General features: G+C 40.6%; 1 protein-coding gene across 3 annotated transcripts in view; it reads left to right on the top strand.

Annotated features, from left to right (window-relative positions):
- LOC115140432 (C-1-tetrahydrofolate synthase, cytoplasmic-like) overlaps positions 1-12,944 on the top strand; it is a 58,324-nt gene that overhangs the window by 8,514 nt on the left and 36,866 nt on the right. For all 3 annotated transcript variants that reach the window (XM_065026440.1, XM_029678764.2, XM_065026441.1), the window contains exons 7-11: positions 2,508-2,608; positions 2,953-3,089; positions 9,980-10,091; positions 10,414-10,541; positions 12,737-12,834. In XM_065026440.1, the coding sequence (XP_064882512.1) occupies positions 2,508-2,608; positions 2,953-3,089; positions 9,980-10,091; positions 10,414-10,541; positions 12,737-12,834 (576 nt within the window). The remainder of the gene's footprint in view (positions 1-2,507; positions 2,609-2,952; positions 3,090-9,979; positions 10,092-10,413; positions 10,542-12,736; positions 12,835-12,944) is intronic.

The following is a 12,944-nucleotide window of genomic DNA, read 5'->3' as shown; positions in this document are numbered from 1 at the left end:
GGCTTTTATGGAGGAACTTTGAATGTATTTTAACTTCAGAGTTGGCTTAATGTTGGACCAGAGAAGCTAGCTAGCTAACAAGCGTGTGTGTGCAGAGCGGCACCAAAATTAAAAACCCTTCTTACCTTTTTGTAGATAATGGATCTAATGTGACATGTGATGATATAGTATCCCTGACTAGCACTGGAAAGGTTCATCCATTCTTCTCTAATTAAAAAATCACGCTCCGGATCTTCTGAATCACGTTTGTAACATCAGTAGGCTACTGCTGTGTTTCGGAGGGGGATGGGTAGGTAGCCAACACTCACACATATTAGCAAGATTCTCAGCTGGCAGGCAGATGATGGAATAAGTTTCTGATTGACAAAAAGGGAGGGCTTTGCATAGGTGCTTTGTTGCATTTTTTGTGTGGAAAATGCCTGGATAAAATACTTTATTAACCGGTTCACATGCTTTTAAAATAACAGTTATGTTCCAGAACAGTATAGATCACTTTCGTACCGGGTTCTGGTCCTGTTTGTTGATGCCTTTCTTTTCCAGTTTTCAGTTCTGTTCCCTGAACCGGTTCCAACCCCTGTATGTTACTATTGATATGAACATCGAAACATACTATTATTATTGTTTGTACTGTGAGTAGTAGGCCTACTGTTACTTCTGTTGCTACTGTTACTATTAGCTTACACGGTCACACCTTTCACAATAAGCTCATAGTGGCAGTGAGGAGCTGTTTGTCACCAGGGTTTTTAAGTAATCAATCGTTTACTTTTTTACCCTTAAGAAATACTTAGATATTAACACGGTGTATAGTTATTTATATTTGAGGGACAAACCTCATTTGAGCAAAAGAGAGTCATACTGCACTTGCAATCCAGCAGCCTATTAGCACAATGGACTCTGTTGACCTGTCTTGAGAGTAACATGACCTGCTGAAATCAGTCACTATTTAGTTGAATTGTTTTTCAGTTTCTGAGCAAATGATAAGTCTTTCAGCTGTAAATATCGTAAACATATAAAATATATGTTTATTGGTCATAACGCTGACAAGGTAAAAATCTGTCATTCTGCCCCTGAACAAGGCAGTTAACCCACTGTTCCTAGGCCGTCATTGTAAATAAGAATGTGTTCTTAACTGACTTGCCTAGTTAAATAAAGGTTAAATATATTTTTTAAATAAAATAATAATAAGCGTTTCCCCACCCAACACACAAACACCACCACCACTACGACCCCCCCCCTCACACACACCACAACCACTCCCTGAGGCTCCGGACTCTTCCAGTTCCATCTGACTCCCTTTGGTCTGGTTTCAGCCACCATGATTTGTGCTGTCTTGCCAACTTCTATGGTCATGGCCTTTTGGGCATCTGGTCAAAATAATTGCACTATAAAGGGAATTTGGTGCCATTTAGGACGCAGACCTCCTAAGGGTAAATAGTGTAGTATCTTTTTTTAGTGTGTACACGGCCGTTTGATTCAAGCACTGGTGTGGAACTAGAGCAAATATATTGAGGGTACGTGATCGAGCTAGCGCATCGGTAAGATTTGTTGGAGGCGACAGAGTGGACTCTTTGAAGGGGTTTGGATAGTGTTTAGGCAGACTTGTACAAGTCATTTCTCACACTGTGGGAGAGCTTGGAAATTAAGCTGGTCCAATTTAGACAAGCTGGTCCAATTTGTAACGGCTTTCTAGGTGTGGTGAAGGAGAGTCGGACCAAAACGCAGCGTGTAGATTGCGATCCATGTTTAATCAAACAAACGTGAAACACGAAATAAACACAAACACTACAAAACAAAAAACGTAACGAAAACCAAAACAGCCCTATCTGGTGCAAACACTAAGACAGGAACAAAGACACTAAGGACAATCACCCACGACAAACTCAAAGAATATGGCTGCCTAAATATGGTTCCCAATCAGAGACAACGATAAGCACCTGCCTCTGATTGAGAACCACTCCAGACAGCCATAGACTTTGCTAGATAACCCACTAAGCTACAATCCCAATACCACCACCAAAACCCCAAGACAAAACACACCACAATTACAAAAACCCCATGCCACACCCTGGCCTGACCCAATACATGAAGATAAACACAAAATACTTAGACTAGGGCGTGACACAATTTAGACGAGCTGGTCCAATTTAGACGAGCTGGTCCAATTTAGGCAAGTAATGAGTACAATTGATTCCTTGTCCACATCTTAGGGCAGTAGTGATTTGTTCTGCAGGTCGTATAAACTATGACACAAGTCAGAGGAGGCCCCAATATCAATCCATGTCCCCAAAATACCTTCCGCCGATTGGAAGTTTCGAACATTTCCGGAAGCTCTCAGTTTATGGAAGTGTGTGTGTCTGGCACAGTCGGCATTGTTTGTTTGATTGTGTGTGTGTGTGTTTTATAGAGAGATAGAGAGAGTGAGAGTGTGGGGTGGGGGACCTATTACTTAGCATCCATTGCATGTGAAATGTGATGCTATAGATTTGTATGTGTGTGTGTGTTCTCAGGCTGACCAGTATCAACGCAGGGAAGCTCTCTCGGGGGGACCTGGGGGACTGTTTTATCCCCTGTACTCCTAAAGGCTGCATGAAGCTCATTAGCCAGACAGGTGAGGGTCACACACCTCTTATTGTTGCCATGGAGATTATTGTATAGTAGCCGAACGATACACAAACACTTCCCTTGAAACGCACATAAGCACAAAAATGGATACTTAAAGGCAGTTTTCCTTGTTTAGGATACTTGTCAGGGTCTTAATTGGCTTTGTGCTTTACTGATAAATGTATCATAATGTATGACCGGACCTGACAATATTTACATTATATAACATTATAAAATGAAAATGTACGTAATAATTTAAAAAATCATTACTTGAAAATTGACAAGTATGTGTATGTGTGAGAATGAAATGGAGCAATGTGTAATGGTCCCCAATTGTGTCTGCACGTATAGGCACGTCAGTGGCAGGGAAGAACGCTGTGGTGATTGGCCGTAGCAAGATTGTGGGAGCACCCATGCACGACCTGCTTCTTTGGAGCCATGCCACCGTGACCACCTGTCATTCCAAAACAACTGACCTGGCTGCACAAGTAACACCATCTAACCTGACCCCAGATCTGTGTGCTCTGTCTTGCCAACTGCATTGCTGTCATTTGGTGTGACAGTGATAGAAATAAAGAGACGGCAGAACAGCACAAACATATCTGGACTCAGGCTAGCATCCCATCCCCTTCTTGAACAATCTTCCAACTGCGTCCTATAATCACTTAGTTGAAAGTTCACGTCCTTCCTCTCACTGATTTTTTTTACTGCATCTGTTGAAGCATGAAATGTAATCGTCACCTCCTCTTGAATCCTTGAGCACCATTTAGTGCACTTAATTTTTTAATAGATTCAAAATTGTCATTAAAAAAGTTGCTAACTCCACAGATGCGCTCAGTTATGTTCTATTTGGCTAAGCACCTTTATTTAGATGTAATGTGTGTAAAAATATATATACTGTATATACCGAACAAAAATATAAAAGCAACGTGCAACAATTTCAAAGATTTTACTGAGTCACAGTTCATAGAAGGAAACCAGTCAATTGAAATAAATAAATTAGGCCCTAATTTATGGATTTCAAGACTGGGCAATGGGCGCAGCCATTGGTGGGCCTGGGAGGGCATAGGCCCACCCACTTGGGAACCAGGCCCAGCCAATCAGTATGAGTTTTTCCACTCAAAAGGGCTACAGACAGAAATACTCCTCAGCACCAGAGAAATATGTTTTTGTGCATATGGAACATTTATGGAATATTTTACTTCAGCTCATGAAACATGGAACCAACACTTGTTGTGTTTATATTTTTGTTCAGTATGTACACAACCGTTCAAAAGATTGGGGTCACATAGAAATGACCTTGTTTTTGTCCATTAAAATAACATCAAATTGATCAGAAATACAGTGTAGACATTGTTAATGTTGTAAATGATTATTGTAGCTGGAAATTTTTAATGGATTTTTAAATTTTAAAATTTTAAATGGAATATCTACATAGGCATACAGAGTCTCAACGTCAACAGTGAAGAGGCGACTCCAGGATGCTGGCCTTCGAGACAGAGTTCCTCTGTCCAGTGTCTGTGTTATTTTGCCCATCATAATCTTTTCTTTTTATTGGCCAGTCTGAGATATGGCTTTTTCTTTGCAACTCTGCCTAGAAGTCCAGCATCCTGGAGTTGCCTCTTCACTGTTGACGTCGATACTGGTGTTTTGCGGGTAGTATTTAATGAAGCTGCCAGCTGAGGACTTGTGAGGTGTCTGTTTCTCAAGCTAGACACTCTAATGTACTTGTCCTCTTGCTCAGTTGTGCATCGGGGCCTCCCACTCCTCTTTCTATTCTGGTTAGAGCCAGTTTGTGCTGTTATGTGAAGGGAGAAGTACACAGCGTTGTACGAGATCTTCCATTTCTTGTAAATTTCTCACATGGAATAGCCTTCATTTCTCAGAACAAGAATAGACTGACGTCTATGTTGAGCCTGTAATCGAACCCACAAATACTGATGCTCCAGATACTCAACTAGTCAAAAGAAGGTCAGTTTTATTGCTTCTTTCATCAAAACAACAGTTTTCAGCTGTGCTAACATAATTGCAAAAGGGTTTTCTAATGACCAATTAGCCTTTCAAAATGATAAACTTGGATTATCTAACAGAACGTGCCATTGGAACACAGGAGTGATGGTTGCTGATAATGGGCCTCTGTACGCTTATGTAGATATTCCATTAAAAAATCAGCCATTTCCAGCTACAATCATTATTTACAACATTAACAATGTCTACACTGTATTTCTGATCAGTTTGCTTTTCTTTGAAAAACAAGGACATTTTTAAGTATATATATACATACGTATTCAGATCCCTATTTTTTTAACATTACAGCCTTATTCTAAAATTGATTAAATTAGAATTTTCCCTCATCAATCTACACACAATAGCCCATAATGACAAAGCAAAAACAGGTATTTAGAAATAGCAAATGTATTAAAATTAAAAACAGAAATACCTTATTTACATAAGAGCTCAGGTGCATCCTGTTTCCATTGATCATCACTGAGAAGTTTCTACAACTTGGAGTCCAACTGTGGTAAATTCAGTTGATTGGACGTGATTTGGAAAGGCACACACGTGTCTATATAAGGTCCCACAGTTGACAGTGCATGTCAGAGCAAAGACCAAGCCATGAGTTCAAAGGAATTGTCCATAGAGCTCTGAGACAGTACAAAGTGACAGTCAGGAGTAGGCTACTGTACAACGAGCATAACATTTCCACACCCTAATTGTAGTCTAACCAATGCCCCAATGGAGATAGTGAAAGTAAAAATCTCTTGATTTATCAAGACCAGTCCCCATGCTGGTCTCAGAGCAGCGCGAAACGGTGCTAAAATAGTTGTAGACTATTGCTTCAAATCGTGTTCCTTCTATCTTCAATATGCTCTTTAAATAAATAAGAGCTACACCACATTACTCAACACTAGTGAGACTCATGTCGCCTATGGTAGGCCACCAGTATATCGAAAATATATATTTTTCAATGACGTGACTCTCCAACAATAATTACATTTAGAGGATTGGAGTATTCTAAATTAATATCTAAGGGGCATTTTTCATTAGGGCAAATCTGATCTGTGAACATATCTAAGGGGCTTTTATATCATTCTAAATGAATTAATAATAATCCATTTGTTTAAAAAAAAACTCTATTTTGGAAATTATTTCATTTTCAAATAACTTAGAGAGAGCGAGAAAAAGGCCATTCTTGAACATGGGGTGAGACATTCTTACCAATTTGTAAATAAAGCCAGTTTGTTATTTAGAATGAATTCTTTATGTTTTTAGAGGGAGAAAAACCAACAAAAGGCCTCATGGGTCTCCCATTCGCGTCTGACATCGAACTAGCATCTGTAGCAATGCAGTTTGCACTGAGATGCAGAGTCTGATACAGCTGCGACACTCGGGAGGCCCCGTCCACAAAGTTTTTAACGCTGATTAATTGCCTTGGATTTATAGGATTTGAAGCACAAAGTATCAAACTACAGAAAGGTGTTGGTTTGCGTATATTGTCCTGCTAATAGCCCATAATTTTTTTAAAAATTTTAAAAAAAAAAATTTTACTAGGCAGGTCAGTTAAGAACAAATTCTTATTTTCAATGACGGCCTAGGAACAGTGGGTTAACTGCCTGTTCAGGGGCAGAATGACAGATTTGTACCTTGTCAGCTCGGGGATTCGAACTTGCACCCTTTCAGTTACTAGTCCAACGCTCTCACCACTAGGCTACCCTGCCGCCCCAGGCAGGGTAGTGGGCTATTATAATACTGTACATGGTGTCCAGGTCAGGACAACCAGAATGTTTCTTTATTATAGACTAACAGTTAGAATGTTGGTACTTATTTACTTTGATCCAAACCATGAATGAGTGAGTCACTCAGCTTTATGTAGGTGCCGAGGCTATATGAGTGAGTCACTCAGCTTTATGTAGGTGCCGAGGCTATATGAGTGAGTCACTCAGCTTTATGTAGGTGCCGAGGCTATATGAGTGAGTCACTCAGCTTTATGTAGGTGTCGAGGCTATATGACTGAGTCACTCAGCTTTATGTTGGTGCCGAGGCTATATGACTGAGTCACTCAGCTTTATTTAGGTGCCGAGTCTATATGACTGAGTCACTCAGCTTTATGTTGGTGCCGAGGCTATATGACTGAGTCACTCAGCTTTATCTTGGTGCAGAGGCTATATGACTGAGTCACTCAGCTTTATTTAGGTGCCGAGTCTATATGACTGAGTCACTCAGCTTTATGTTGGTGCCGAGGCTGTATGACTGAGTCACTCAGCTTTATGTAGGTGCCGAGGCTATATGACTGAGTCACTCAGCTTTATGTTGGTGCCAAGGCTATATGACTGAGTCACTCAGCTTTATGTTGGTGCCGAGGCTATATGAATGAGTCACTCAGCTTTATTTAGGTGCCGAGTCTATATGACTGAGTCACTCAGCTTTATGTTGGTGCCGAGGCTATATGACTGTTGTCACTCAGCTTTATATAGGTGCCGAGGCTATATGACTGAGTCACTCAGCTTTATGTAGGTGCCGAGGCTATATGACTGAGTCACTCAGCTTTATGTAGGTGCCGAGGCTATATGACTGAGTCACTCAGCTTTATGTAGGTGCAGGGGCTATATGACTGAGTCACTCAGCTTTATGTAGGTGCTGAGGCTATATGACTGAGTCACTCAGCTTTATGTAGGTGCAGGGGCTATATGACTGAGTCACTCAGCTTTATGTAGGTACTGAGGCTATATGACTGAGTCACTCAGCTTTATGTAGGTGCCGAGGCTATATGACTGAGTCACTCAGCTTTATGTAGGTGCAGGGGCTATATGACTGAGTCACTCAGCTTTATGTAGGTACTGAGGCTATATGACTGAGTCACTCAGCTTTATGTAGGTGCCGAGGCTATATGACTGAGTCACTCAGCTTGATGTATGCCGCTTTATGGTGCCGAGGCTATATGACTGAGTCACTCAGCTTGATGTAGGTGCCGAGGCTATATGACTGTGCCATCAACTTGATTATTTAGCACTTATATCACTTATATTCAGTCAACACATATATCTTAAGAATATCATGGAATATAATGAAACATTTTTGTTTCTCTTAGAATAAAAACCTTAGTGTAACAGTTTTAGTAGATAATACCGACGAGTAGAAACAAACAGGGTGTGCGCATGCAGGACAGAGGAATAGCAATTCTTACACTATTGTTCTAAATTCAATCACCTTCATCTTCATCATTCAATTTTGAAGTAGTGCACAATTATCAGTTTCTACTTGGCTTATATATTGGGACCCAAAATCATAAATCAGTGCTCTAACACCCCCTGTGCTGGTCTGGAGAAATGAAGCAGTGATGCAGGGTACTGTACTAAACCACAAATTACCTCTAAGTCCAGCAGTATAATCACAACACTTTTCATTGAGCAACCATTGTAGTCAGGATCGAGGGAAAAATGAACTGAGCAAAGTACAGAGAGATCCTTGATGAAAACCTGCTCCAGAGTGCTCAGGACCTCAGACTAGGGTGACGGTTCACCTTGCAACAGGACAACGACCCTAAACACACAGCCGAGACAACGCAGGAGTGGCTTCGAGATAAGTCTCTGAATGTCCTTGAGTGGCCCAGGAGAGATTTGAAAATAGCTGTGCAGCAATGCACCCTGTTACGCAAGCCTCTTGGAGGGGGGAACGCAACACCCTGCTACTCTCAACTCCCCTTGGAGTGAAAGAGGTATGTGACTGTAGGTGCGGGTAAGAATGACAGAGGCAGAGAATGTTACCTTTAACAGGGAATTTATTCATTTACACACTGTACTTTGGGAAAAAGGGGCTGGACTGGTGCAAAGCAACGAAAGTAAAAGTTAAAGAGCCCCCTCTCCTACCTACCCACAACTTACCTAACTAGCACCACCTGGCTCACTAACCAAATTACAGGGGGTGGTCCCCCCAGGTCTTACCTAGTGTGCATAGACAGTACACACTACGGGTATATTTATCGTCGCAGGCCTCTTGCCTAAGCACTCCCAAGGTGCATTCCCCTTCCCCCCTGGGAACAAAAACAGAATAATACTAACATAATGTGAACAATTTCAATAATCAAAACACAGTCCTTGTGACAAAAACATACCTCAGCAGGACCGGCTACAAAATACTTTACGAAAACTGTTTGAGCAACACAGGGCATCAAAGCCACTCTCTCTGAGCAACAAACAATACTGGTGCATACCCAGAAGCTCTCCCTCTGAGCCAAGGAACACTGACTTTTATACAGCTGGAGAAGGAGTCTGTGATTGCAGACAACTGTATCCCCTGACGAGAGGGCGGGGTCAGCTCCAATTAGCCATGGGGGCCGACCAATCAGCTGCTTAGGGGAATCCAGGAAGCCATTTCTTGAAATACATACACATACATACAAACCCACAACAACACAGGAACTGGGTAACGTAACACTCCCCATCCAACCTGACAGAGCTTGAGAGGATCGGCAGAGAAGAATCTGAGAAACTCCCCAAAATATAGGTGTGTCAAGCTTGAGGCGTCATACCCAAGAAGGCTCAAGGCTGTAATTGCTGCCAAAGGTGCTGAATACTTTTGTAAATGTGATATTTCAGTTTACATTTTTTATAAATTAGCCAACATTTAAAAAAACTGTTTTTGCTTTGTCATTATAGGATATAGTGTGTAGATTGATGAGGGAAAAAAACAGAATAAGCTTTTAGAATAAGGCTGTAACATAACAAATTGTGGAAAAAGTCAAGTGGTCTGAATACTTTCCCGAATGTACTGTTTATGTGACCAACCGCCTCGATTGTCTTATGTAGCAACATTTGAAGTGGTATTTTTTACATTGGATAGTATTACAAGATGGTATATCATACACTGCAGTTGAAGAACAATGGGAAAGTTATTCTGCATTGAAAGTTGATAAACGTGTAACCCCAATCTTTCTAAAATGGCCCTTAAATGTTTTGGTACACCTACTAGAGAGCTCGCCTTTGTCTACACCCATTCAGGATTGTTCACATCCTCTAAAGCCTTATCCCCACCCATGTCTTTAAGGATTCATGTTTGAGGCCCTCTCTCCCCACAATTACAGTCGCATCTCTTGCCCCACACTTGTCTGCCCAATGCAAACAACTATAGACGCTGCTTTATCCACACTGATTGGTGAAGTGATTTAATATCGAGCTAAATGTGGAACTGCTGGTCTGAACTGTGGAACGGAACAAAAATAATAATGGTTCTGTTCAGAGCAAAACGGTTGGGAAATCATTTTGGTTCCCAACCCTGGGAACATATTTCATAAGATGTAAAGATGTATCCTATAACAATAAGACTGAGAGCTAAAAGGTCCAAATCTACGTGAATGTATGACATTTGAACCCTTTTCCAGGTGGGAAGGGCAGACATATTGGTGGTGGGTGCAGGCAAGGCGGAGATGGTGAAAGGCGAGTGGTTGAAGGAGGGTGCTGTGGTTATCGACTGTGGCATCAACCACATCCCAGGTATGTATAACAACCGTTTTCTCAATCACAACCCAAGAGCTACAGTCTTGAATAGCATCCAGTGTCCATACCGATCATTGGTGATAAAGAACAGGAGAGGAGGAGAGGAAGCCATTTAACACTTTCAGAAGGAAGCAGATGTCTCCTTTTAAATTCCTCCTTGTCTGGTGCTAGTCTGTTTCTGCTTTAGTCAACTTGTCATTAATGCAACAATGTGATGATGTTGAATGTAGAAAGTCCAGTAGCCAGGCTACTGCTTGGGTTCTCAGTGACCCTCAACTTCAGCCTTTGAACTTTGACCCTGACCATTGGACCCCCACAGATGACAGCAAAGCCAACGGGATGCGAGTGGTGGGGGATGTGCATTACCCCTCTGCCAAGGAGAAGGCTGGGTTCATTACCCCTGTGCCCGGGGGAGTGGGACCAATGACCGTTGCTATGCTCATGGAGGTAGGCTGTCAAAATTCAATTATATTACTTTTGGGTGTTTTTCGGGCTAAAAAGTGCATTCAATTTACTTTCCCACATGAACGTCAAACATACTTATTTTGGCTTTTTGCATTTGTGTAGATATAAGTTTTGTTTTAAAATAATTTATCTGGAACAAATTATGGCTATATTATAATGCACAGACACTCATTTTGAGCTAAGGGGGACAATGAAACTTTCTGATTAAATTGTTTTAGTTTCCTCACTAAGATAAAGATACTAAATCAATACAAAATAATAGATAGGAACTTTTCATGTTCGTAAATGTTCTTGCCAGTCTATTTTATAGGCCTTACCACATAAATATCTTGGCTTTGTCCCTGCCATGGCTGCTTGTAGATATTATTTTGTGTCATGTTGGCAACAACACAGAAGTAAATATATTACTGGTTAATGTAATTAAAATGTAGGCCCTAGTTATGCACTTACTGGCAACATCCCAAATGGCACCCTATTCCCTATTATGGGACACTACTTTTGAAAAGATCCCTATGGGACCTGGTCAAAAGTAGTGCTCAAAATAGTGAATAAGGTGCCATTTTGAACACATCGCTGTCTTTCTCCATTGCTTTTGAGGGAGTATTTCTTTCCTTGTTTTCTCATTTAGTTGTAATGGTTGTGTCAGGATGGCAACGCTATAATGTTCAATGTTCACCTATGGTTACAAAAAAATGCACTTTTATCTCTGTGTAGTTTTAAATGAGGATGTTTATCTTTTGGGGATTTTTTTTTCTTAATCTTAAGGATCGGCGTCCTGTCAACGGGACAGTTGTAAATCATGCAGCGTGTTATGTCAAGATCACCGATTTTAGATAAACAACACATTTCGGTAAATGTAAGTCTTTTATATCGGCTGAAAGCTTAAATTCCCGTTAATATAACTGCACTGTCCACTTTACAGTAGCTATTACTGCGAAAAAAAATGCCATGCTGTTGTTTGAGGAGAGCGCCTAACAACAAAACAGCTTTTTCATCGTGATAGGTTTGATAGCTGAAATGTGTAATTACATTCTGAAATCTTTCTCTGATGTATCATCCAAAGTGTCCCAGAGATAACATTAAGTGTTCTTTTGTTCGATCAAATCCTTTTTCATATCCTAAAAAGGTCCATATAGCATGCATGATCAATTTTGTATTTCCACTTATTCATTTTGAAAAGAAAGGAATCTGTGAAAATCTCACCCTAAACGTTGTTTCAACAAGTCAAATCACTTTCGAATCTATTCCTCAGAGATCCTAGAAGCTAACAAGACTTCACTATTTCATTAGGGGTGTCGTATATCCTATAGGACACCATATTTGGTCAGAGAGCGACGTCTTCATTGCACGCCAATGACGCGGGCGGTCACCACTTGAATGACTGTATCTTTGTCAAATAAGCACCAATCGGGGTCAAACAAAGCTAGCTAGATAGCCAATGAGCTGGGCTTTACGGGAGTATCATGTATATGGATAACCATGTATATATTGTAAAATGACGTTTCCAACCTTGTACGACAGCATGCCTTTTCATTTGGGACAAAAATTATAAAGATATTCAGAGATATGTAGTTATTATTAAAACTGGTTGTTTTGCAAATGTGGAACTTATTATACGGCTACTAATACTTATACGGCTACTAAGCTAAATCAAAGTCCAAGTATACAGATTTGACGATATTCTTGCATAAAAATGGAATATGAATGTGAATGTCTCCTTTGCGATTTGCCCAAATGTACCTGGTGACTTCACACAAAAAGTCTTGAGGTTCAGTCATACATGAAGTTATCCATCTGAAACGTTGCACATAAACTGTTGCCATCTTGTCGACACTATTACAACCAGAGTGATGGCTATAACAGCGTGATGGCTATCTATTACATTTCAAAGATGGTGGTAAAAAAATACTGGTTGTTTATTTTCTTTGTATTTTCTTCAACCAGATTTTTTGTGTTATATTCTCCTACATTCAATTCACATTCAATTCACTTCAAAGTGTTTCCTTTCAAATGGTACCAAGAATATGCATATCCTTGCTTCAGGTCCTGAGCTACAGGCAGTTCGATTTGGGTATGTCATTTAGGCGAAAATTGAAAAAATGGGGGCTATCCCGGTTAAATAAAAACAACAACTGTTAACTATTTAATCTTGTGTTTTCTTTCTTTGTCATTTCTAGAACACTGTCCAGAGTGCAAAGAGCTTTCTCAAGACGTACCAGCCAGGAAAGTGGAACATTTCCTACGCCAAGCTAAAGCCACAGAAACCTCAACCCAGGTATAGACTTGATATCCTTGCTACATCTTCACACAATTTAGAGGACTTGCCACAGTTGTGCCTTTTACGCTTATCTCAAATGGATTTATGTTTCATATAGGTGACCCCAC

This window comes from Oncorhynchus nerka, linkage group LG13 (genome assembly GCF_034236695.1).
Source record: "Oncorhynchus nerka isolate Pitt River linkage group LG13, Oner_Uvic_2.0, whole genome shotgun sequence".
NCBI classification, from domain to species: Eukaryota; Metazoa; Chordata; class Actinopteri; order Salmoniformes; family Salmonidae; genus Oncorhynchus; species Oncorhynchus nerka.
The sequence above is the reverse complement of the archived record's forward strand: the minus strand, read 5'-3'. Positions and strand labels throughout refer to the sequence as shown.